General features: G+C 35.6%; 1 protein-coding gene across 35 annotated transcripts in view; it reads left to right on the top strand.

Annotated features, from left to right (window-relative positions):
- MYO9A (myosin IXA) overlaps window positions 1-22,496 on the top strand; it is a 275,439-nt gene that overhangs the window by 126,506 nt on the left and 126,437 nt on the right. For all 35 annotated transcript variants that reach the window (XM_082735684.1, XM_082735666.1, XM_082735688.1 and 32 more), the window contains one exon: window positions 10,692-10,767. In XM_082735684.1, the coding sequence (XP_082591810.1) occupies window positions 10,692-10,767 (76 nt within the window). The remainder of the gene's footprint in view (window positions 1-10,691; window positions 10,768-22,496) is intronic.

The following is a 22,496-nucleotide window of genomic DNA, read 5'->3' as shown; positions in this document are numbered from 1 at the left end:
ATGAGGAAATGATATATTTATCTATATTTATATGCAAATTTATGGAAGTTGGGGATTTTCCATTATTTAGGTAGTTTATTCCGTTTCCTATATAGTACTACCAGTAATTGAAATTTTATAATATATAAAATTACAAATTCAGGTCTAGGAGACTGTTTTTTAAAAATACAGGGAACTACCAGCTTTAGGTAATGGATAATTGGCAAGGTGGATGAAACCTTCCACAGGTAACAATGATAAAACCTGGAAAAAATTTAAAAATAACGAAATGATTTGAAAGCACTGGAAAAAGACAAAACAACAACAAAAATCCCACTGAAAGACCAAAAAGAAGCAGAAACCAGAGGAGAGTTTATTCTTTGAAGTAAGTAAAGCAGTAGAAAAGAATTGTGAATCTGCGGCTTTTTAAACAAGGTGCTCCCTAACTCCCATGGCCCCAGAGACAACTGACCACAACCATACTGACTTGAGGTATCAGAGAACAAAAGTTGAGGATTGGCAAAACAACTTGGAATTTAGGAGGAAAATCCTGGAACTGAGTAAGCTGCCAAAGGGCTAAAACACAAAGTTAGAGTATAAATTCTGCCAGCCATACCTGGCTAACAGCTCTGAGTACTCAGGGAAGCTGGTAAATAAAGAGTGCAAACCAAATAGGAGATGACCTTTGAAAGATAAAACTGCAGTAGGTGAGATTTGTAAGTTTGCTCCTTTTTTGACAGAGGGCCTTTTGTGTATCCATATAGCTCCTGTGGGAGAAGTACTGAAGTCTTGATGTCTTAGTCCCATAAATAGAGGGGAGAGAGAAAGAGCCAGAGAAATACTTGAAGAAATAGTGACCAAAAACATTTCATGTTTAATTAAAAAACAAAACAAAACTGACTTAGAGATCCAAGAAGATTTGTGACTTCCAAGTAGAATAAATAAATAAAGAAAACCATTATTAGGCACATTGTTTGCCAAATGTCGAAGATAAAGAGAAAATCTTGAAAGCAGCCAAAAGAAAATATAGCACATTCAATACTGGGGAATAATGATATGATTAACACCTGACTTATTAAAGCAGTAAAGATGGAAAGATAACCAAAAATCATAATTAAAATCTCCCCCCCCCCCCAAATGAAACACTGCCCTCCCCAACCCTCCCAACAGAACTCAATTTTCAGGCAAAATTTCTGTATTTTTAGTTTGGGTCCAGACAAGTTAATTACCTGTTAGAAGAAAAATCAACGGTTTCCAGAAAAATGTAACAGAATTTACTGTTACTACAATGTCTAACTATTAGCAAAAATATTCTTTAAAAATGAACCTGAAATAAAGATGTTCTCAGATGAAAGGAATCTGAGAGAATTTGTCACCATAATTTATATTCTATCAGAAATGATAATGGAAATTTTGTTTTTTAATTAGAAAGTTCAACTTTATTTTTTATTTAATTCTTTTTAGAGAGGGAGAAGATGTTTGAGTAGTGGGAGGAGGGGCAGTGGGAGAGAGAGAAAGTGACTCTTTTTTTTTTTTTAAAGATTTTATTTATTTGTTTGACAGATAGAGATCACAAGTAGGCACAGAGAGAGAGGGACAGAGAGCCCGATGCGGGGCTCAATCCCAGGACCCCCAGGATCATGACCCGAGCTGAAGGCAGAGGCTTAACCCACTGAGCCACCCAGGCACCCAAGAAAGAGTGACTCTTAAGCAGCCTCCACACTTAGCACTGAGCCCATCCATCACGTGACCTTGAGATCATGACCTAAGCCGAAATCAAGATTCGAATGCTTAACTGATGAGCCACCCAGGCACCTTGATAGTAGAAGTTCTTTAAGCTAAAGGCTAAAATTACCATCAGATGGTAACTTGGATGAATAGTAAGTACTGGTACACTTATCTGCAAAAGGCCAGGTAGTAAATACTTTAGGCTTTGTGGGTCTTATGGTCTCTGTTGAAATATCTCCATTCTACTGTGAAAGGAGCCTAGAGAATACATAAGTAAATAAGCATGGCTGTGTTCCAATAAAACTTTGTAACGAACACTGAAATTTAAATTTCATATGATTTTCATATGTCACAAAAATATTCTTCCATTGATTTTTTCTTTTTTTCCTCAACCATTTAAAAAATGTAAAGCCATTTTTAGCATCAGGTCATGCAAAAACAGGCAGTGGGTTTGATCTGGCCCAGAGACTTAGTTTGCTGACTCATTAATTATTGGAAGAAATAGAGAAACAGAAATAATAAGTCTGTCTACAAATAAATGACTGTAGATATTTCCTTTCCTTCTCTTAATTTCTTTTAAAAAGATGTATGACTATTTAAAGTAAAAACTATGACATTATTCTGGTGGTATAAAATGTATCCACAAATTCTTTGATATTCCTCCTTTCAAAAGGCATGTGCTCTGCTTTAAGACTCACTTCTAATAAATGGAATATGGTAGAAGTAACAGTGTGCAGCCTTCACAATAAGAAATACAAGGTATTGTGGTTCTTCCTTTTCATTTCTTTTGCTCCCACCTTCTCTCTCTAGTGACTAATCTCTGAGATTTGGTCGGGAGGAAATTAGAGGAGAGGGGAGAAACTGGGGTTCTTGGAAGGATGACCTTCAGCCACACTTCTGCAAAGGTCAAGAGCTCTGGTAAGATAAAGGAGTAAGATGGTAGGAAGAAGAGAGAGAAAGGGCAGAAGAGAAGAATCTCACTTGAATTTGACCCATACTTTTGATCAGTCTGTATTCAGAACATGTTTATGAAGAAGATGAAGGATTAGAAATCGACAGAGTAGCATTGTGGGCTTGATAAAACTTAATACTCTGACCTTGCTGACAATGCCTGCCTTAATATCCCTGACCTCAGGCCTCAGTATGGTCCCACAAATGATTGAAAATTTAATCTGACCAAATGCAAGTAATAGAATTCCATTGTGGAATTCCAAATGGAATTTAAGTCTGACCCAAATGGAACTTAAAAATAGAAATCAGTAACAGAAAGATATCTGAGAAGTCCTCCAATTTTTCTTTTTTAAAGTACACTCAACTTGGGGCTTGAATTTACAACCCTGTGATAAAGAGTCACTTGCTCTTCTGCTGAACCAGCTAGGTGCTCCTGAGAAATACTCAAATATTTTGAAAATAAACCCCATGTTTAAGTAACTCATGAGTTAAAGAATTCATAAGGGCAACTTGAAGCTATTTTGATCTAAATGAGAATGGAAATAACATAATTTACATAATGCAACTAAAGAAGTGCTTATAATAAAATTGATAGCTTTTAATTCTTTACATTAGAAAAAGTCAGAATCAATGCTTTTACCTTATGAAGCTACAAGAGCACTTTACACCCAAAATAAGTAGAGAGAAGTGAAGAGCTACAATCTGTGAATATAAAGCAGACCAACAGTAGAGAAAATCAGTGAAAACCAAAAGCTGATTTTTCAAAAAGAGCAATAAAATTGATAAAGCTCCAGTTCTAATAGAACTTTCTGTGAAGATGAAAATGTTCTCCAGCTACACTCTCTAAAACTGCAGCCATTAACCACATATGGCTATTAAGTACCTGAAACTTATTGAAAATTTGAAAACAAATTTTGATTTGATTCAGTCCAATAAAATTCAAAAGCCATGTGTCTCCACTGCTGTATTAGGTAGTGCAGTTCTAGCCATTGTGATCAAGAAATATGAGAGAAGACACAAACACTGTTATCGGGAATGAACAAGTGGACACAGTTACATATGGTATAGACCATCAAAAGATTGAGGAGAGATTATGAACACTTGTCAATAAATTCAGCAACTTAAATGAAATGGACAGATTCCTTGAATGCTGATCTAAATTGACCCAAGGAAAAATAGAAAAATTTGATCACTCCTATACCTAATAACAATGATGGATTCATAAGTAAAATCTTCCCCTAAATCCAAAAGTCCAGGCCCAGATAGCTTCAATGGTAAATTTTATTTAAGAGACATTTAAGGAAAGAATAATACCAGTTCTCTTCAGTTTCTCTCCAGAAAATATAGGAGCAAGGAACCCTATGCAAATTATATCACGAGGCCAGTATTATTAATCTAATACCAAAACCAGACAAAAACTTTAAAACTACAGACCAACATACCTCACAGTGACAGATGTAAAAAGCCTTAACAAAATAAGGGCTAACTGAATTCACCAATATATTAAAGGAGAATACATGAAAACCAGTGAAATTTATTCCAGGAATGAAAGGTTTGTTTGATAATAGAAAATCAATCAATATAACTCACTATATGTTTGTTTTAAAGATTTTATTTATTTATTTGTCATAGAGAGAGCACAAACAGAGGGGGCAGCAGGTAGAGGGAGAAGCAGGCTCCCTGCTAAGCAGGGAGCCTGATGTGGGACTCCATCCCAGGACCTTGAGATCATGATCTGAGCTGAAGGCAGACTCTTAACCTACTGAGCCACCCAGGCATCCCCGTAATTCATTTTATTATCCACCTAGAAAAAAAGAAAAAGCTTATAATATCTCAGTAGTTGGATAAAAAGATTTTGTCATAATTCTTCAGTCATTCCTATTTAAAAACTTACAGGATTTTAGGAATAGGCAGCCTCCTCATTTATAGAGAATATGCATAAAAATCCTACAGCAGACTTCAGACTTTATGATCAAAGATTGAATACTATTCCCTGACATTGGGAAAAGGCAAAGATACCTGCTTTTGCCGCTCAGATTTAACACTATACTAAAAGTCAGACACAGGGGCGCCTGGGTGGCTCAGTGGGTTAAAGCCTCTGCCTTTGGCTCAGGTCGTGATCCCAGTGTTCTGGGATCAAGCCCCGCATCAGGCGCTCTGCTCAGCAGGGAGTCTGCCTCCCCCTCTCTGCTGCCTACTTGTCATCTCTGTCTGTCAAATTAAAAAAAAAAATCTTTAAAAAAATAAAAATAAAAGTCAGACACAGTGCTATAAGGCAGCAAAAAGAAATACAAGGTGCATAGATTGAAAAGGAAGATGTAGGCATTGTGATCAACTGTATAGAAAGTGCTAAGGAGTTTAAAATATGCTATTTATTTGATCTAGAAAGTAATCTCCCAGGATGCCAGGTAAATTTACAAAATTAAGTTATTTTAGCCGTGAACATGTGGAAAATGAAATTTGTGAATTTCATTTATACATCTTTGGCAATCAGCTTCCTAGATACTCTCCAGTTATCCTCATATTCTGGTATTCTCAACCTTGTGTAGTCTTCTGCATTTTACCAGTCTTGGTCTATGTGATGTATAGGACATGGCAAAAGTGATAGTTTGTCAATTCCAAAATTAAGTTATGAAAGTCTGCAGTTCCCATCTTAGATAATTTCTCACTTGCTAGCTCTCTCTCGGATCACTGTTTCTGGGAAAAGTAAGCTGCCATTTGAGTGCCCTGCTGAGAATTCCTCTGAAGCCTGTAGTCAGCAGTTAGGAACTGATTCTTGCCACTAACTATGTGAGTGACCTCGAAAGCAAATCCTTCAGTTCCATTCTAGTCTTGAGATGACCACAGGTTTGGCCAACAGGTTGACTATAACCTTATGATAGACCCTATCTCAACCACCCAGCTAAGCAGTTGAAAACTGTTTCTGTAGAAACTCTGTGATTATGAGAACTATCATATTTAATTGCTAGGTTTTGAAGTGCTTTAATATGTGATGAGTAATAATATAATATATCATAGCAGGAAATACTTAGGGATAATTTTTATTTTATTGTATTTTATTTATTAATTTTGGCAGGGGGCAAAGGGAGAGAGAGAGAATCTTTAGCAGGCTCCATGCCCAGCACAGAGTCTGATGGGAGGCTCCATCTCACAACCCTGAGATCATGACCTGAGCCGAAATCAGAAGACATATACTTAACTGACCTAGCCACCTACATGCCTCACGTACGTGAGGTGGCTAGGTCAGTTAAGTATATGTCGGATAACTTTAATGAAATATGTGTTAGACCTGTATACAACTAAGAGGAATTGAAGAATTCCTAAATAAATGAAGAGATTTTTTGGTAGAAATTCACAAGCTAATAACTAAGATTTACATAGAAATATAGACTAGGATAACAAAACAATTTCTAAAAAGAACAACAAAGTTAGAGAACGATTTCAAGACTAAAATAATCATGACATTGTTCTTAAAGATCAAGAGATCAGTAGAATCAAATAAAAATCCAGGAAAGATCTGTACTTATTGGTCAATTGATTTTCCACAAAGGTGCTGAGATAATCTGTTGGGGTTGAGTATAGTCTTTTAAACAAATGGCATTGGAACACCTAAGTAGCCTTATATGAGAAGAGGACTTTGACCTTATTTTATCTTTAAGATTGAACTTGAAGGGGATCAAATAGCTCTTCCTAAAAAGTAAAACTTAAAAAAAAAAAGGTAAAATTACTTAATTTGTAGAAGAAAACCTGAGAGAAAATCTTTGTAATCTTGGGACAGGCAAAGATTTCTTAGATGGGACATAAGAGCATGAACTGTTTAAAAACAAAAGAATAAGTGGAGTTCACCAAAATTGAAAATTTCTACTTTAAAAAAACATCTTGCTAAGAAAACTAAAAGCATACCACACCCTAGGAAACAAAACTTATGTGATACTGATAACTGATAATGAACTTGAAAACAATATTTTAAGAACTCCTGTAGTTAATAAGATAAGCAGTTCAGTTAAAAATAGCTTAAAGTGGGTGCCTGGGTGGCTAAGTTGGTTAAGCCACTGCCTTTGGCTGAGGTCATGATCCCAGAGCCCCAGGATGGGGTCCCACATCAGGCTCTCAGCTCCATGGGGAGTCTGCTTCTCCCCTCTCATGCTCTCTCTCTCTCTTCCCCTCTCTCAAATAAGATCTTTTTAAAAAAAAAAAATAGCCTAAAGATTAAAACATGTGGTTCATTTTTTTTTTTTTTTTAAGATTTTATTTACTTATGGGGCGCCTGGGTGGCTCAGAGGGTTAAGCCTCTGCCTTTGGCTCCAGTCATGATCTCAGGGTCCTGGGATCGAGCCCTACATCGGGCTCTCTGTTCAGCAGGGAGCCTGCTTCTCCCTCTCTCTGCCTGCCTCTCTGCCTACTTGTGATCTCCGTCTGTTGAATAAATAAAAAAGAGATTCAAGGCATAAAAGAAAAAGTCAGAAAAAACCAAACAACTGTAATATCAATAAATTAAAATGAACCAACCTAAACAATTAAAAAACAGGTTATCCAATTAAGAAAAAGAAAGCTCAATTGTAAGTTGTTTGTAAGAGAAAAACCTAAATCCCATGAACACAGATTCAAAATAAAATGTTGAATAAAGTTATATCAGAAAATTTATTTCTGCTCCTCTGGTACATTTTCCCACCTCCTTTAGGCAACTCTTAAGATTTCTGTTATTATAAATTAGTTTTGCCTTTTCTAAAAATTTTACAGAAATGGAATCATACAGTATGTATTCTTTTGTGTTCTGATTCTCTTATGCAATAAAATGATAAACACATTCATTGTGTTTCATATACAATTTGTTGCTGGGTTATTATATATAAATAATTATATATACAATTTTGTGTTTATCATTTATTTCTTGATGGATATAGGGGTTATATGCTGTTTTGAGCTCTTGGAAGGAGCCCTGCTATATACGTTTTTGTTCAAGTCATTTTGTGTACATATGTTTTCATTCCTCTGGCTGCTGGGCATTTTCTCTTTATTTTTTGGTTTTTAGTAATTATTTCCTAGATATGATTTATATTTAGTCTCTTGGGGACTTGCTGTGCCTCTTGGACCTGTGCTTCAATTGTTTTTCATCAGATCTAGGAATGTTTTGGCTAACATTGTTTGAAAATTTTTTTCTGCTGCAATTATATTCATTTGGTTCCTTTTTACAGTTCCCAGTTTTCCCTTGAGTTTTGCTGTCTGTGTAGTAGAAGATGGCATAAGACCATAAGAAGATGGTCTTATGCCATCTTCTACTTTAAGTCACTGAACATTATGATAACTATTTTAAAAACAGTCATTTTTTAATGCGAATCCTAAAGTGGGGGATGATAGGATCTGAAGCTGTTGAAATGGGATCAGGAGAGATGCACAGGCTTTCATTTTCTGAATAATCAGTAATAAATGTTCAGTATATTATTCCTAATGCCCTCTTAATGTTTAAAGTATTTAATAATTGATCTTGAAAATCATCACACAGAGGGAAATAAGAAAGTCAAATAATATTCATAAAAGAATTACCCTCAAAGAAGCACCCTATTATGTTTGCAGGGAAGATACTCCAAGAAAGAGAAGAAAATTTCCTGTGAGTACTTTATAGTATAGAAGAATTTAAGAATGTGCATTGAATAGAGCAGTAGCACAAATTTAAGACTATAAAGTACCAGAAGGATATTGAAAAGAGATATTGAACTACTGAAGCATTCAGAGGCATAAGAGGCATAAAGCTACATCTGTATGAGCTCAAAAAATAGTGGAAAATAGCTGAAAATTGAACTAAGTAATACTGAAGAAAGGCCTGGGATGATTACGTTTCAGTACATGGAAGAAAAGAATAGATAACGGAGGATAGATAATGATAATTTGTCATAGGGATAATTGGTGCCCATAACTAAGGAACTGATTAAATAAAACAACAACAATGAATTTAGTATATAAGAAAATAAAGTTGGGGCACCTGGGTGGCTCAGTGGATTAATAAGCCTCTCTCCACCTTCGGCTCAGGTTATGATCTCAAGGTCCTGGGATCAAGCCCCGCATCAGGCTCTCTGCTCAGTGGAGAGCCTGCTTCCCCCTTTCTCTCTGCCTGCCTCTCTGCCTACTTGTGATCTCTGTCTGTCAAAACAAATAAAATCTTAAAAAAAAAAAAAGAAAGTTATTCAAAGTTGTAACTGAATTTGTTGATCATAAGATATATTTTAGTAACAGTTTAGTAACAGTTTACTGGACATTATCCTGGGAGTAGAATTGCTGGGGGTCATATGGTAATGTTATGTTTACTTCTTTGACGAACTGCTAGAGTGCTTTCCAAAGTGACTGTATCATTTCACATTTCAGCAGTGTACAAAAGGTTCCAATTTTTCATGTCCTTGGCGACAGTTGTTATCTGTCTTTTTGATTACAGTCATCCTGGTATCTCATTGTAGCTTTGATTTTCATTTCTCTGATGACCAGTGATGTTGAGCATCATTTCATGAACATATTTGCCCTTTGCCGAGTCTTCTTTGGAAAAATACCTGTTCATATCTTATGTTCATTTTAAAATCAGGTTGTCTTTTTATTATTCACTTGTAAGAGTTCTTTTTATTTTCTGGCTTCAAGTTCCTTATCAGATATTTGATTTACAAACATTTTCTATCGTTTTGTGATATATATATTTATTTATTTATCTTTTTGCTTTCTTGATCTGTCATCCTTTGAAGCACAGTAGTTTTAAGTTTTGATGATGTCTAGTTTATCCATTTTTTTCTTTGGTTGCTTATGCTTTTGGTGACATACCTAAGTAATTTTACTGCCTAATTCAATGTCAGTAAGATTTACACCTATATTTTCTTTGAAGGGTTTTATACTTTCAGCTTATTTAAATAAAATAAAATTTATAAATAAATTTTTATTTATATATTTTATATATTTTTTATTTATTTATAAATATTTTTATTTATTTATTATTTATAAATAAAATTATTTTTAAAAATTACTTATTTTGATTTTTGGGTCCAACTTCATTCTTTTAAATGAGGATATTTAGTTTTCCCAGCACCCATTTTTGAAAAGATTATTCCTTTCCCATTGGACTGTCTTGACACCTTTGTCAGAATTCATTAGGGAGCATCACCAACATAACAGTAATTAAGTTTTCCAATCCATGAGTATGGATGGCATTCCATTTATTTAGGTTTCTTTTAATGATATTTTGTAGTTTTCAGTGTAGAAACTTTATACTTTCTAAAGTTTATTCTTTTTGTATTATTTTGATGTCATTAGTAATGGAATTGTTTCTAATCTTATGATTGTTTATTATTATTGTATAGAAATATAATTGATTTTTAAATATTGATCTGTCTTATATTTGTGCTGAATTCTTTTATTAGTCCTAATAGTTTTTTGTGGGTTTCTTAGGATTTTCTACGTATAGGATTGTTATCTTGAATAGATTTTTTGACTCCTGGTCCAGTGTGTCTTACCTATATTAAATGTCTGTGTGTATGTGATGCTATGAAAATTCATGGCCTTATGTTTATCATATGATTTAAAGTAAATTATAACTTAAAAATATTGGTAATCCTTAATAAGGAAATAATTTGTTGTTTTTGCTTCTCAGGGTCTATATGTAAGATTAATTGGCCTCTGAAATCTATAGTTCTTGTTAGCAGTATACTTACTGCTGAAAAATGATGCAAAGGAATCATTAGGAATTTTTTGAATATTAAAATAATGAGCTTATACATTTCTAGATCTTCAGCCCAGTTACCTTTCATTTTCTGAAAATGTTTAAATGAGAGAAGAAATAAGATTTATTATTTAATTCCCTAATTTTGTTCATTGTTGGCTAAGTCAGATTTGTAAGTAACAGGCATGGGACTTGGTTTATATTGTTATTTAGACATTTCTGACATGTTTAGCAAATATTTACCATTGAAGTACACTAATTTTATTTGTCCTTAGAAAAATTGTTTCATGTTTAGTTTCTTTTAACATTGATTTGAAAATGTCTGCTTTTTATTTGTTAGGTATAACCCGGAAAAATCCCAGAACACCTCTTTCTGATCTCCAGGGCATGAATACTCTAAATGAAAAAAACCAACAGTAAGTATGTTTGGTTTATGTTTCCAAGGAATTACAGAAGAAATAATTGGAATTTTCATTAATACTTTTGTGGGCTAAAAAATATGAAGAAAATCAAGCCTAGTTTGTTTTTGTTCCTTGATGCTTTTATAAGTAGTATCACTGAAACTGGACTAAATGTGTGTAACTAGTCAACTGTTTGCAGCAGCATTAGCTATAGTAACAGGTAAGACTGAGAGGATTTGAAATAGCACATAATAAGTTTGATAAACATATTTAGCAGGAAGCTCCTATTCAATCTTTATGCATTAATATAGCATCTGATATGAGAATATGCAAAAGACACATGAACATTAGGAAGCATACCAACAAAATAAACCTACTATCGAAGTTCAGCACCAGAAGATTTTAGTATTATTGCAACCACCTTTTTGATTTGATATTACTTTCTGATTTCTCCCTCCCCTCTACCCTTAGGTAACTGCTACCCAGAATTTTATGTTTATCATTACTGTGCACTTAAAAAAAAGTTTTTACAGTAAATGTAAGCAGTTTGGCTTTTCCAGTTCTTGAGTTTTATAGAAATATCAGTATATAGTCTGCTGTCTTCTATGACTTTTTTTCCCCCTTCAACAATATTTATCTAAGATTCATCCATCTTGTGGCATGTTGATTATTCTTTTTAGTTGCTGTATAATATTATGTGCAATGGAGGAATGGGGAGTTACTGTTTAATGAATACAAAGTTTCAGTTTGGCTAACACTGGAGATGAATAGTGGTAATGGTTGCAGAGCAGTGAATGTACTCAACGCCAGTATACTTGGTGTATATTAAAAATAATAAAGTGGACAGAGAACGGATTGGTGGTGCCCAAGACTAGGGTAGGGTCTGGGCAAAATGGGTGAAGGTGGTTAAAAGATACAAATTCCCAGTTCTAAGATAAATGAGTCCTGGGGAAGTAATGTGTAGTATAGTTACCATTGTTACTAATACGATATTATATATTTGAGTTGCTAAGGGAGTAGATCTTAAAAGAACATCACAGAACAGAACAAAACATCACAGAACAAAAATTTGTAACTGTGTTTGGTGATAGATAGTAACTATACTTATTCTGGTGACATTTTGCAGTATATATAAATAGACGTTCTTTTGTATACCTGAAACTAATAAAATGTTATGTGTCAATTATTTCTCAATAAAAAGAAAAATGGTAAGTTTTAGGTTATGTATTTTTTTTTTTTAGATTTTATTTATTTTTTTTTTGGAGAGACAGGGAATACTAGCTGGGGGAAAGGGAAGGGCAAGAGGGACAAGCAGACTCCCCATGAAGCATGGAGCAGACCCAGGGCTTGATCCCAGGACCCAGAGTCAGACACTTATCCAACTGCACCACCCAGGAGCCCCATTATGTGTTTGTTAATCACAATAAAATAATTACATAGCATTAATGTACCATAATAGATTTGTCCCTCAGTGGATATGTGGGTGGTTCTTTCACAATTACTTCTTTAAGTAATTAAAGAAGTGCTTCTTTAAACATGCTCCTATCAATCTTTTAGTTCACCTATTATTACATTTCTGGGATATGTACTTAGTAGTAGGACTGTTAGTTCAGTAGGATATGTTCATGTTAGTTTCGTAAGATAATCCCTAGTTGTTTTCCAAGGTAGTTGTACTAATGTACACTAATAGTGACAGCTGAAAGTTCCCTTTGCTTTATTCCTTGCCAGCACAACTGATTGTCAGACTTCTTAACTTTTGATAATCTGATGGTTATGAAATGGTATCTTATAATTTGCTTTTCCATGCTTATTAATGATGTTGAAAAGTTTTTAGATATTTTATGGCCATTTCTGTATTTTGAAATGCTGTTTGTTTGCCCACATCTTTTCTTTAAAAAGTATTCTTTATAAGTTTTGTGTACTGGTCCCATTTCAGTTGTATGTTTCAAATGTATTCTCCCAGTTTGTAGCTTATCTTTCACTTTATTTAATGGTGCATTGTGGAGAACAAAAATTCTTAAATTTAATGTAGTTAAATATATTTTTTGTCTCTGATTTGTCCATATTACAGCTTGTTTTAAAAATTCATCCCTAGCCCCAAATCCTTTAGCCAGATTTTCCTCTAAAATTTTCTAATATTTATCACCATTTCAGCCCCAAGCTTTATTTGTCATTTGGCTGAATTTCTTCTGATTTTAAACAGATAGCTGAGAGGAAAATATTTTGGTTCCTTCATGACTAAACATGCTTTTATTCTAACCTCACACTCGATTGGTAATTTGCCTATATATAGAACTCTTGGTCAAAAATAATTTTTGTTCAGAATTTTGAAGAATTGTTACATTGCATTTTAGTTCTGACTTGCTGATTTCTGAGTCCTTGTTTTAAATTGCTTTATTGAGATGTAATTCACATACCACAAAGTTTCAGTCAGTTAAAATATATAGTTGAGTGGTGTTTGGTGTATTCAAGAGTTGGATAATCATTCCCAAATCTAAGTTAAAACATTTTAATCACTGCAGAAAGAAACTTCCTACTCAGTAGTTTCTCTCCATTCCTCATATTCTTGCCAATTTTAGGGAAATACTAATATACTTTTGGTCTCTACAGATATGCCTGTTCTGGAAATTTAGCATAAATAGTATCTTAAAATATGTGGCCTTTTGTGTGATACTTTTTTCATTAAGCATGATAATCAAGTATAATCCACATTGTAGCATGTACAAGTATTTCATTCCATTTTAATAGGAGAAGAACATTCCATTGTGTGGTTATTTAAACACTCAGGTTCCTCCTTTTGGCTATTAAGAATAATGCTGTACTGAACATTCATGTACAAGTGTTTGTATGGATATATGTTTTCCATTCTTTTGAGTAATACTTAGGGATGAAATTTCTGGGCTAAATCTTTGTGTTTTGTTTAACATTTTGAGAAATTGCCAAACTATTTTACAAAGGGGCTGTGACACAACCTCTTTGACCTCAGCCGCAGCTAGAAACATCGCCAAAGGCAAGGGAAGCAAGGACAAAAATGAACTATTGGGACTTCATCAAGATCAAACCATTCTCTTACACCGTACACAAAGATAAACTCAAAATGGATAAAAGACCTTAACGTGAGACAGGAATCCATCAGAATCCTAGAGGAGAACTTAGGCAGTAATCTCTTCAATAGCAGCCACAGCAACTTCTTTCAAGATATGTCTCCAAAGGCAAAGGAAACAAAAGCCAAAATAAACTTTTGGGACTTCATCAAAATCAAAAGCTTCTGCACAGCAAAGGAAACAGTCAAGAAAACAAAGAGGCAACCCACGGAATGGGAGAAGATATTTGCAAATGACAGTACAGACAAAAGGTTGATATCCAGGGTCTATAAAGAACTTCTCAAACTCAACACACACAAAACAGACAATCATATCAAAAAATGGGCAGAAGATATGAACAGACACTTCTCCAATCAAGACATACAAATGACTATCAGACACATGAAAAAAATGTTCATCATCACTGGCCCTCAGGGAGATTCAAATTAAAACCACATTGAGATATCACCTTACACCAGTTAGAATGGCCAAAATTAGCAAGACAGGAAACAACATGTGTTGGAGGGGATGTGGAGAAAGGGGAACCCTCTTCCACTGTTGGTGGGAATGCAAGTTGCTGCAGTCTCTTTGGAGAACAGTGTGGAGATTCCTCAAGAAATTAATACTAGAACTTCCCTATGACCCTGCCATTGCACTCCTGGGTATTTACCCCAAAGATACAGATGTATCTGTAGATACAGAAGGGCCATCTGTACCCCAATGTTTATAGCAGCAATGGCCATGGTTGCCAAATTGTGGAACGAACCAAGATGCCCTTCAACGGACAAATGGATAAGGAAGATGTGGTCCATATACACTATGGAGTATTATGCCTCCATCAGAAAGGATGAATACCCAACTTTTATAGCAACATGGACGGGACTGGAAGAGATTATACTGAGTGAAATAAGTCAAGCAGAGAGAGTCAATGATCATATGGTTTCACTTATTTGTGGAGCATAACAAATAGCATGGAGGACATGAGGAATTAGAGAGGAGAAGGGAGTTGGGGGAAATTGGAAGGGGAGGCGAACCATGAGAGACTATGGACTCTGAAAAACAATCTGAGGGTTTTGAAGGGGCGGGGGGTGGGAGGTTGGGGTACCAGTGGTGGGTATTATAGAGGGCACGGATTACATGGAGCACTGGGTGTGGTGCAAAAATAATGAATACTGTTATGCTGAAAATAAAAAGAAATTTGAAAAATAAATTAAAAAAAAAAAAAAGCTTTTGCACAGCAAAGAAAACAGTCAACAAAACCAAAAGACAACTGATAGAAAGAGAGAAGATATTCACAAATGACACTACAGACAAAGAGCTGATATCCAAGATTTATAAAGAACTGCTTAAACTCAACACCCAAGGAACAAATGATCCAATCAAGAAATGGGCAGAAGACATGAACAGACTTTTCTGCAAAGAAGACATCCAGATGGCCAACAGACACATGAAAAAGTGCTCCACATCACTCAGTATCAGGGAAGCACAGATCAAAACTACAATGAGACACCACCTCACACCAGTCAGAATGGCTTAAATTAACAAGTCAGGAAATGACAGATGTTGGAGTGGATACGGAAAAATGGGGAATTCTTCTACACTATTGGTGGGAATGCAAGCTGGTGCAAGCACTCTGGAAAACAGCATGGAGGTTCCTCAAAAAGTTGAAAATAGAGCTACCCTACAACCCAGCAATCATACTACTGGGTATTTACCCAAAAGATACAAATGTAGTGATATGAACTGGCACGTGCACCCGAATGTTTATAACAGCAATGTCCACGATAGCCAAACTATGGAAAGAACCTAGATGTCCATCAACAGATGCATGGATAAAGAAGATGTGATATATATATATATATAGATAGATATCTATATATACAATGGAATACTATGCAGCCATCAAAAGAAATGAGCTCTTGCCATTTGCGACAATGTGGATGGAACTAGAGGGTATTATGCTAAGCGAAATAAGTCAATCAGAAAAAGACTATTATATGATCTCTCTGTTATGAGGAATTTGAGAGTCAGGGCAGGGGGTTTGGGGGGTAGGGAAGGAAGAAACGAAACAAGGTGGGATCAGGAGGGAAACAAACCATAAGAGGCTTAATCTCACAAAACAAACTGGGGGTTGCTGGGGGTGGGGGAGTGTGGAGAAGGTAGTTAGGTAAAGTTAATATAAAATTTTAAAGATACTGTCTTGGCTATCCCAAAAGCATAGTTTAAAAAGAACTAATGGGAAAATATTTTATGGTTTCTCTCCATTTTTCAGAAGCAGGAAGTTTCAAAAGTAGTACAAAGGAGAAAATTCATAGAGTCCTGTGTACCTTCTCTTCACTTAGCTTCCCTAAGTGACATCTCACATAGTAATGATAGTACATTATCAAAACCAGAAAATTTACATTGGCACATTAATATTAAGTAGACTACAGTTTTCACCATTTTTAGAAATCTGCAGGTGTGTTAATAGATTTTTGCAATTGTATCCCCATGTATATTTGTGTAACTAATGCCACAATCAAGATACAGAACTCTTTCATCATCACAAAAGTTCATTCATGATGCATGTTTATATTTACCTGTGTCCCTGTGCTGTCCTGTAGCAACCACTACTGTGTTCGTCATTTTTCTAGTTGTATTATTTTGATAATGTTATATAAATATAATGTAGGATGAAACTGTTAGGGAGAAAAATCTTATGTTCAGCAGCTGAGGGCCTGTGAATTAAACTTACAAAAGACAGGAGAAAAAGCATATAAATTTTATTAATGTTTTGTGTGCATGAGTATTCAGAGAAAAGAAGTGAAACTCCAAAGTGGTCTAACATCTGGGGGCTTATATACCCTTTTCATAAAGGAAAGAGGGTTTGGGCTTTAAGGGATGGTAAAATGTGGGGAAGTAACTAGGGAATATGTGGGGGAACTGATGAAAGATGAGGGGTTTTTTTAGTAAGGTTTATGTAAGTAAACTCGTCTCAGTTCCTGCTCTCTTATCTCAGATGATTAAAAAGTTGCTCTCTGCTTCCTAATGGGGGAGAGGGGAACACTTTCACAAAGGGAAATTTATCTCCTGTTCTTAGGGAGTTCGGGGATTAGGGAGAGAACTGACTCTTCACGTATCCCTTGATTCTTCTTAGTTCCCTTATGTGAAAGTAGCATAATTTCTGGTGATGTGTCGTAATCTCCTTCATAACGTTGAGATTAGTTCTCTTCACTGAACATGGTGCTTAATTTGTTAGGTTAATAAATGTATCCATGGTTGGTTTCTTTTTATTTATGAGTAATCTACTTTCTTAGTATATTATTGAGGTGTAAGAGTTATTTATATATTCTAGATCTAGATCCCTTATCAGATACAGGACTTGAAAATATTTTCTTTTAGTCTGGGAATTGTCCTTTCACTTTTCTTCTTTCTTTTTTTAAAAAATTTATTTATTTGACAGATAGAGATCACAAGTAGGCAGAGAGGCAAGCAGAGAGGAGAGAGAGAGAGGAGGAGAAAGCAGGCTCTCTACTGAGCAGAGAGCCTGATGTGGGGCTCGATCCTCGGACCCTGGGATCATGACCCAAGCTCAAGGCAAGGCTTTAACCCACAGAGCCACCCAGGTGCCCCTGTCCTTTCACTTTTCTTATGGTGTTGCTTGAAGTGTAAAATTTTTAATTTTAAAGAAGTCTAACTTACTTATTTTTGTTACAGTTTTGTTATATTTAAGAAATCATTAGGCTAAATCACAAAGGTTTACTGCTTATGTTTTCATCTTCTAAGAGTTTTATAGCTTTAGTTTTAAATTTAGATCTGTGATTGATTTTGAGTTGATTTTATATATGTTGAGAGAGGTCCAGCTTTCTTCTTTTGCATGTGGATATCCAGTCACCGCAGCACCATTTGTTGAAGATACTCCCTTTTCCTGTTAAATAATCCTGATGCCTTTATCAGAACTCAGTTGACCCTAAATAGAAGTTTCTGGATTCTCAACTTTATTCTGTCCTTATGCCAGTACCATATTGTCTTAAGTACTGTAGCTTTTTAATAGATGTACAAATCAGGAACTATAATTCTTCTAGCTTTGTTCTTTTCAACATTGCTTTGGCTGTTCTGGGTTCTTTGCATTTCCGTATGCACTTAAGGATTATCTTGTTATTTTCTGCAAAAAGGCAGCTAGGGTTTTTGCTAGAGGTTGTGTTGAATCTTTAGATGAATTTGAAAAGTACTATCAGAATATCTTTTCACTTATTTGAGATTTTCTTTTAACAATATCTTAGTGTACAAGTCTTACACTTCTTTTGTTAAATTTACTCCTAAGTATTACATTATTTTCATGCTGTTTTGTGAGATTTTTGCTTATATAATCTATTGTTCATTCCCCAAATATAGAAATATAATTGAATTTTTAAACCTTGCTTAGGTTAATCTGTTAGTTTTGATAGTTGTTTAGTGGATTCCTTCAAGTATTCCATATGTGTAAGATCATGTTATATGTGAATAAATATAAATTTACTACTTTTTTTCCAATTTGGATATCTTTTTTTTATTTCTTACTTACTGTCCTGATTCGAAATTTCAGTAGTGTTACTGGCTATTTACCCTAAAGATATAGATGTAGTGAAAAGAAGGGCCATATGTGCTCCAGTGTTCATTGCAGCAATGGCCACAATCGCCAAATTGTGGAAAGAGCCAAGATGCCCTTCAACCGATGAATTGATAAAGAAGATATGGTCCATATATACAATGGAGTATTATGCCTCCATCAGAAAGGATGAATACCCAACTTTTGTATCAACATGGACAGGACCGGAGGAGATTATGCTGAGTGAAAAAGTCAAGCAGATAAAGTCAACTATCATATGGTTTCACTTACTTGTGGAGCATAAGGAATAACATGAAGGACATTAGGAGAAGGAAAGGAAAAGTGAATTGGGGGAAATTGGAGGGGAAGACGAAGCATGAGAGACTGTGGACTCTGAGAAACAAACTGAGGGTTTTGGAGGGGTGAGGGGTGGGAGGATGGGTGAGCCTTGTGGTAGATATTAAGGAGGGCACGTATTGCATGGAGCACTGGGTATGGTGATAAACAATGAATTTGGGGACACTGGAAAAAATAAAAGAAAATTAAAAAAAAAAAAAAAGAAATTCCAGTAGTGTTGAATAAGAGTGGCCAGCGGTCATGTCCTTATCTTATTCCTAATATTAGTGGGAAATCTTGCAGGTTTCTTTTCTTTTTTTTTTTTTTTTTATCATTAAGCATAATGTTCTTTTTTTTTTTTTTTTTAAAGATGCCCTTTTTCTGATTCCTGAGCCTTTGTTTGTGACATCTATTCTCTATACTTAAGTACCAGAGTTTTATAGGATCTGTCTAGAAACTCTTTTATTGGGTCTTGAGTCTACATCATCTATTTTATTATGACTTTCATCTTGTTTTGTTTTGATTTATAAGAAATAATCTCTCCTACTTCATCTCTAAATCTGTTATTAGTGAAAAATTTTGAAGTCATCCTTAATTTCTGCTTTCTCATACATTCCCCATTTGGTCCATCAGCAAGTTAAATTGGCTGTACTGTAAAATGATATCCAGAATCTCACTGTTTTTGTTTTGTTTTATTTTTGTAAAGATTTTATTTACTTTTGTATTTGAGAGAGAGAATGAAGGAGAGAGCATGAGAGGGGGAAGGTCAGAGGGAGAAGCAGACTCGCCGCTGAGCAGAAAACCTGATATGGAACTTGATCCCTGGACCCTGGGATCATGACCTGAGCCAAAGGCAGTCACTTAACCAACTGAGCCACCCAGGTGCCCCAATCTCACAGTTGCAAATTCCTTCCACCGCTATTGCTGTGGTATGGATTACTGTAATAGCCTCCTAAAATACTCTCCCTACTTTTGTCCTTGGCCCCTCAAACAGTATTCAGTATGGCAACCAGATCAATATTTTAATAAAATGAATACATAAATATGTATAATATAAAATATATTTTAATATAAAAAAGCTGAATCAGGGGCACCTGGGTGGCTCAGTGGATTAAGCCTCTGCCTTCAGCTCAGGTCATGATCTCAGGGTCCTGAGATGTAGCACCACATCAGGCTCTCTGCTCAGCGGGTGGCCTACTTCCCCCTTCCCCTCTGCCTGCCTCTCTGCCTACTTGTGATCTCTCTCTCTCTGTCAAATAAATAAAATCTTTTAAAACATGCTGAATCATGTTAGTGATTTCCTGAAAGTTCTTTGTCATTCTTTCTCATTCCCATTAAAAGCCAAAAATTCTGGGGTACCTGGGTTGCCCAGTGGTTTAGGCGTCTGACTTTGGCTTGGGTCATGATCCGGGGGTCCTGGGATGGAGCCCTGTGTCAGGTGTGTTGGCACCTTGCTCAGTAGGGAGCCTGCTCCTCCTCTCCTTTTCTCCCCCCTACTCCCAGCTGCTCATGCTTGCTCTCTCTCAAATAAATAAATAAAATCTTAAAAAAAAAAAAAAGACCAAAAAGTCTATAATTTTCTAGAGGGTGTATCTAAGTAACATGATTTCCTCCTCTGTCTCTGACTTGGTCTACCATTTTTCCTCTGTTTATCCCACTCTAGCCTTCCTGATTTATTATTTATTTGTCAGAGAGAGAGAACAGCAGGCAGAGCAAGAAGCAGACTCCCTGCTGAGTAGGGAGCCTGATGTGGGACTCCATCCCAGGACTCCAGGATCACGACCTGAGCTGAAAAGCAGACACTTGACTGATTGAGCCACCCAGGCATACCAACTGATTTATTTAATCTATCTCATTCATCAACAAGATTCCTGTCTTTGTGTGTTTGCTCTTCTCTGTGAATAGAGTGCTCTTTTTCTAGATAACTGCTTGATTTGCTTTTTTATCTCCTTCACATCTCTGTTTAAATGGAGTGTTACTCATAGTGCCTCTCCTGACTTCCCTATTAAAGTCTAGCATCCTGGCATTATTCTTTTTCTATGTTTAAAATTGCTCCTTAGCACCTATTATTCGACATACAATTATTTCTTATGTGTTTGTTGTTTTTTTTCTTCTATTTGAATTTAAGTAATTTGAAGATGCTAGAAAAAAATTGGTACTAGTTGGTGCTCAATAAATATTTTTGAATGAGGGGATATATTTTGAATTTTCATTGGTGTTACATTTTTAATTTTTTGGAGATTTTCATTTCTCTGTTTTCTCAATTTTTAAATTTTTCATAGTATCTTTATAGATGCGATATTTTTTTCTTCTCTAGAAATATTACTGATAGCTTTTTATTTTTTAAAGATTTTATTTATTTATTTGACAGAGATCACAAGTAGGCAGAGAGGCAGGCAGAGAGAGAGAGAGGGAAGCAGGCTTCACACTGAGCGGAGAGCCGGATGCGGGGCTCGATCCCAGGATCCTGGGATCATGACCCGAGCCGAAGGCAGAGGCCTTAACCCACCCAGGCGCCCCTTACTGACACCTTTAAAAAATCTTTTTATACTTTAAGTTGTTTATGTCATGATTGTTTTTGTCTCTGTTTCATGATAGGGGCTTTCTTCTGATGTCTAGTGAACCGTGGTCAACTGTTCATATTCATATAGAAACACTAAAAAGCTAATTGGAATCTGATTAATTGGGTGTCTAATGTCTAATGTATGGAACATACCAGTATATCTTTGATCTTCCTCTTAGATTGGTCAGATTCCACACAAAAGTTTATTTTAATTTTCTTGTTGGAGCATATAGTCCCAGCTGCCAGCATTCTGGAGCCAGTAGGGTAATAGGACTAGCAATCTATTTTCAGTATTTTCTTTTTTTAAAGATTTTATTTATTTATTTGTCAGAGAGAGCAAGAGAGAGAAAGAGAAACAAAGCACAAGCGGGGGAGCAGCAGAAAGAGGCAGAAGCAGACTCCCCACTGAGCAGGGAGCCTGATGTGGGACTCGATCCCAGGACCCTGGGATTCTTAAGGCAGACACTTAACCAACAAAGCCACCCAGGAGTCCCTATCTTCAGTATTTTCTTTGACTTTTGTAAAGTATAATTATCCCCAGTTGTGCCTGGTGCTGTCTAGCCCTTGGACTTCTCTTTAATCCTCTTGCTTAGATAAAGGAGGAATGGTTATCAGGCTTCATGGGGTTCTAACTGCTTTTAAACTGACTTTCAACAAGTGCTCTTATTCTTAACTCACATTTCTACCACTTCCACAGGTAGTTGGTGCCAGCAGCCCTGGAGTCTGGGAGTTTTGTAAATATGGGTGCTTCTCAGTCTTCTTCCATAGCCAGTTTAAGATTGCTTTCTATAGGAACCTCTGGGTGGCTCAGTTGGTGAAGGGTCTGCCTTCCTCTCAGGTCATGATCCCGTGGTGCTGGGATTGAGTCCTAAATTGGGCTCCTTGCTTGGTGGGAAGCCTGCTTCTTCCTCTACTTGGGCTCTCTCTCTTGACAAAATCTTTAAAAAAAAAAAAAAAAAAAGATTGTTTTCTGTATTCATTTGCTTTCCATATTTCAAAACTGTGTTACTGTTGTCCCTTATTATATATTTTTTTATTATTAGGTATTTATTCCCTTAAAAATTATTTTATTAAATGTTCAGAGGTTTCTGGAGGAATCCACATATGTGGCCAATTTGCTATTTTACCTGGAAACCCCCTATTAATTCTTCATATTTTAATCACTGATAATTTTATCTGTTTTGTTCACTCCTCT

The sequence above is a fragment of the Mustela nivalis genome (genome assembly GCF_964662115.1).
Source record: "Mustela nivalis genome assembly, chromosome: 6".
Taxonomy (NCBI): Eukaryota; Metazoa; Chordata; class Mammalia; order Carnivora; family Mustelidae; genus Mustela; species Mustela nivalis.
Note: the sequence above shows the minus strand (reverse complement) of the source record. Positions and strands in the feature narration are given on the sequence as shown.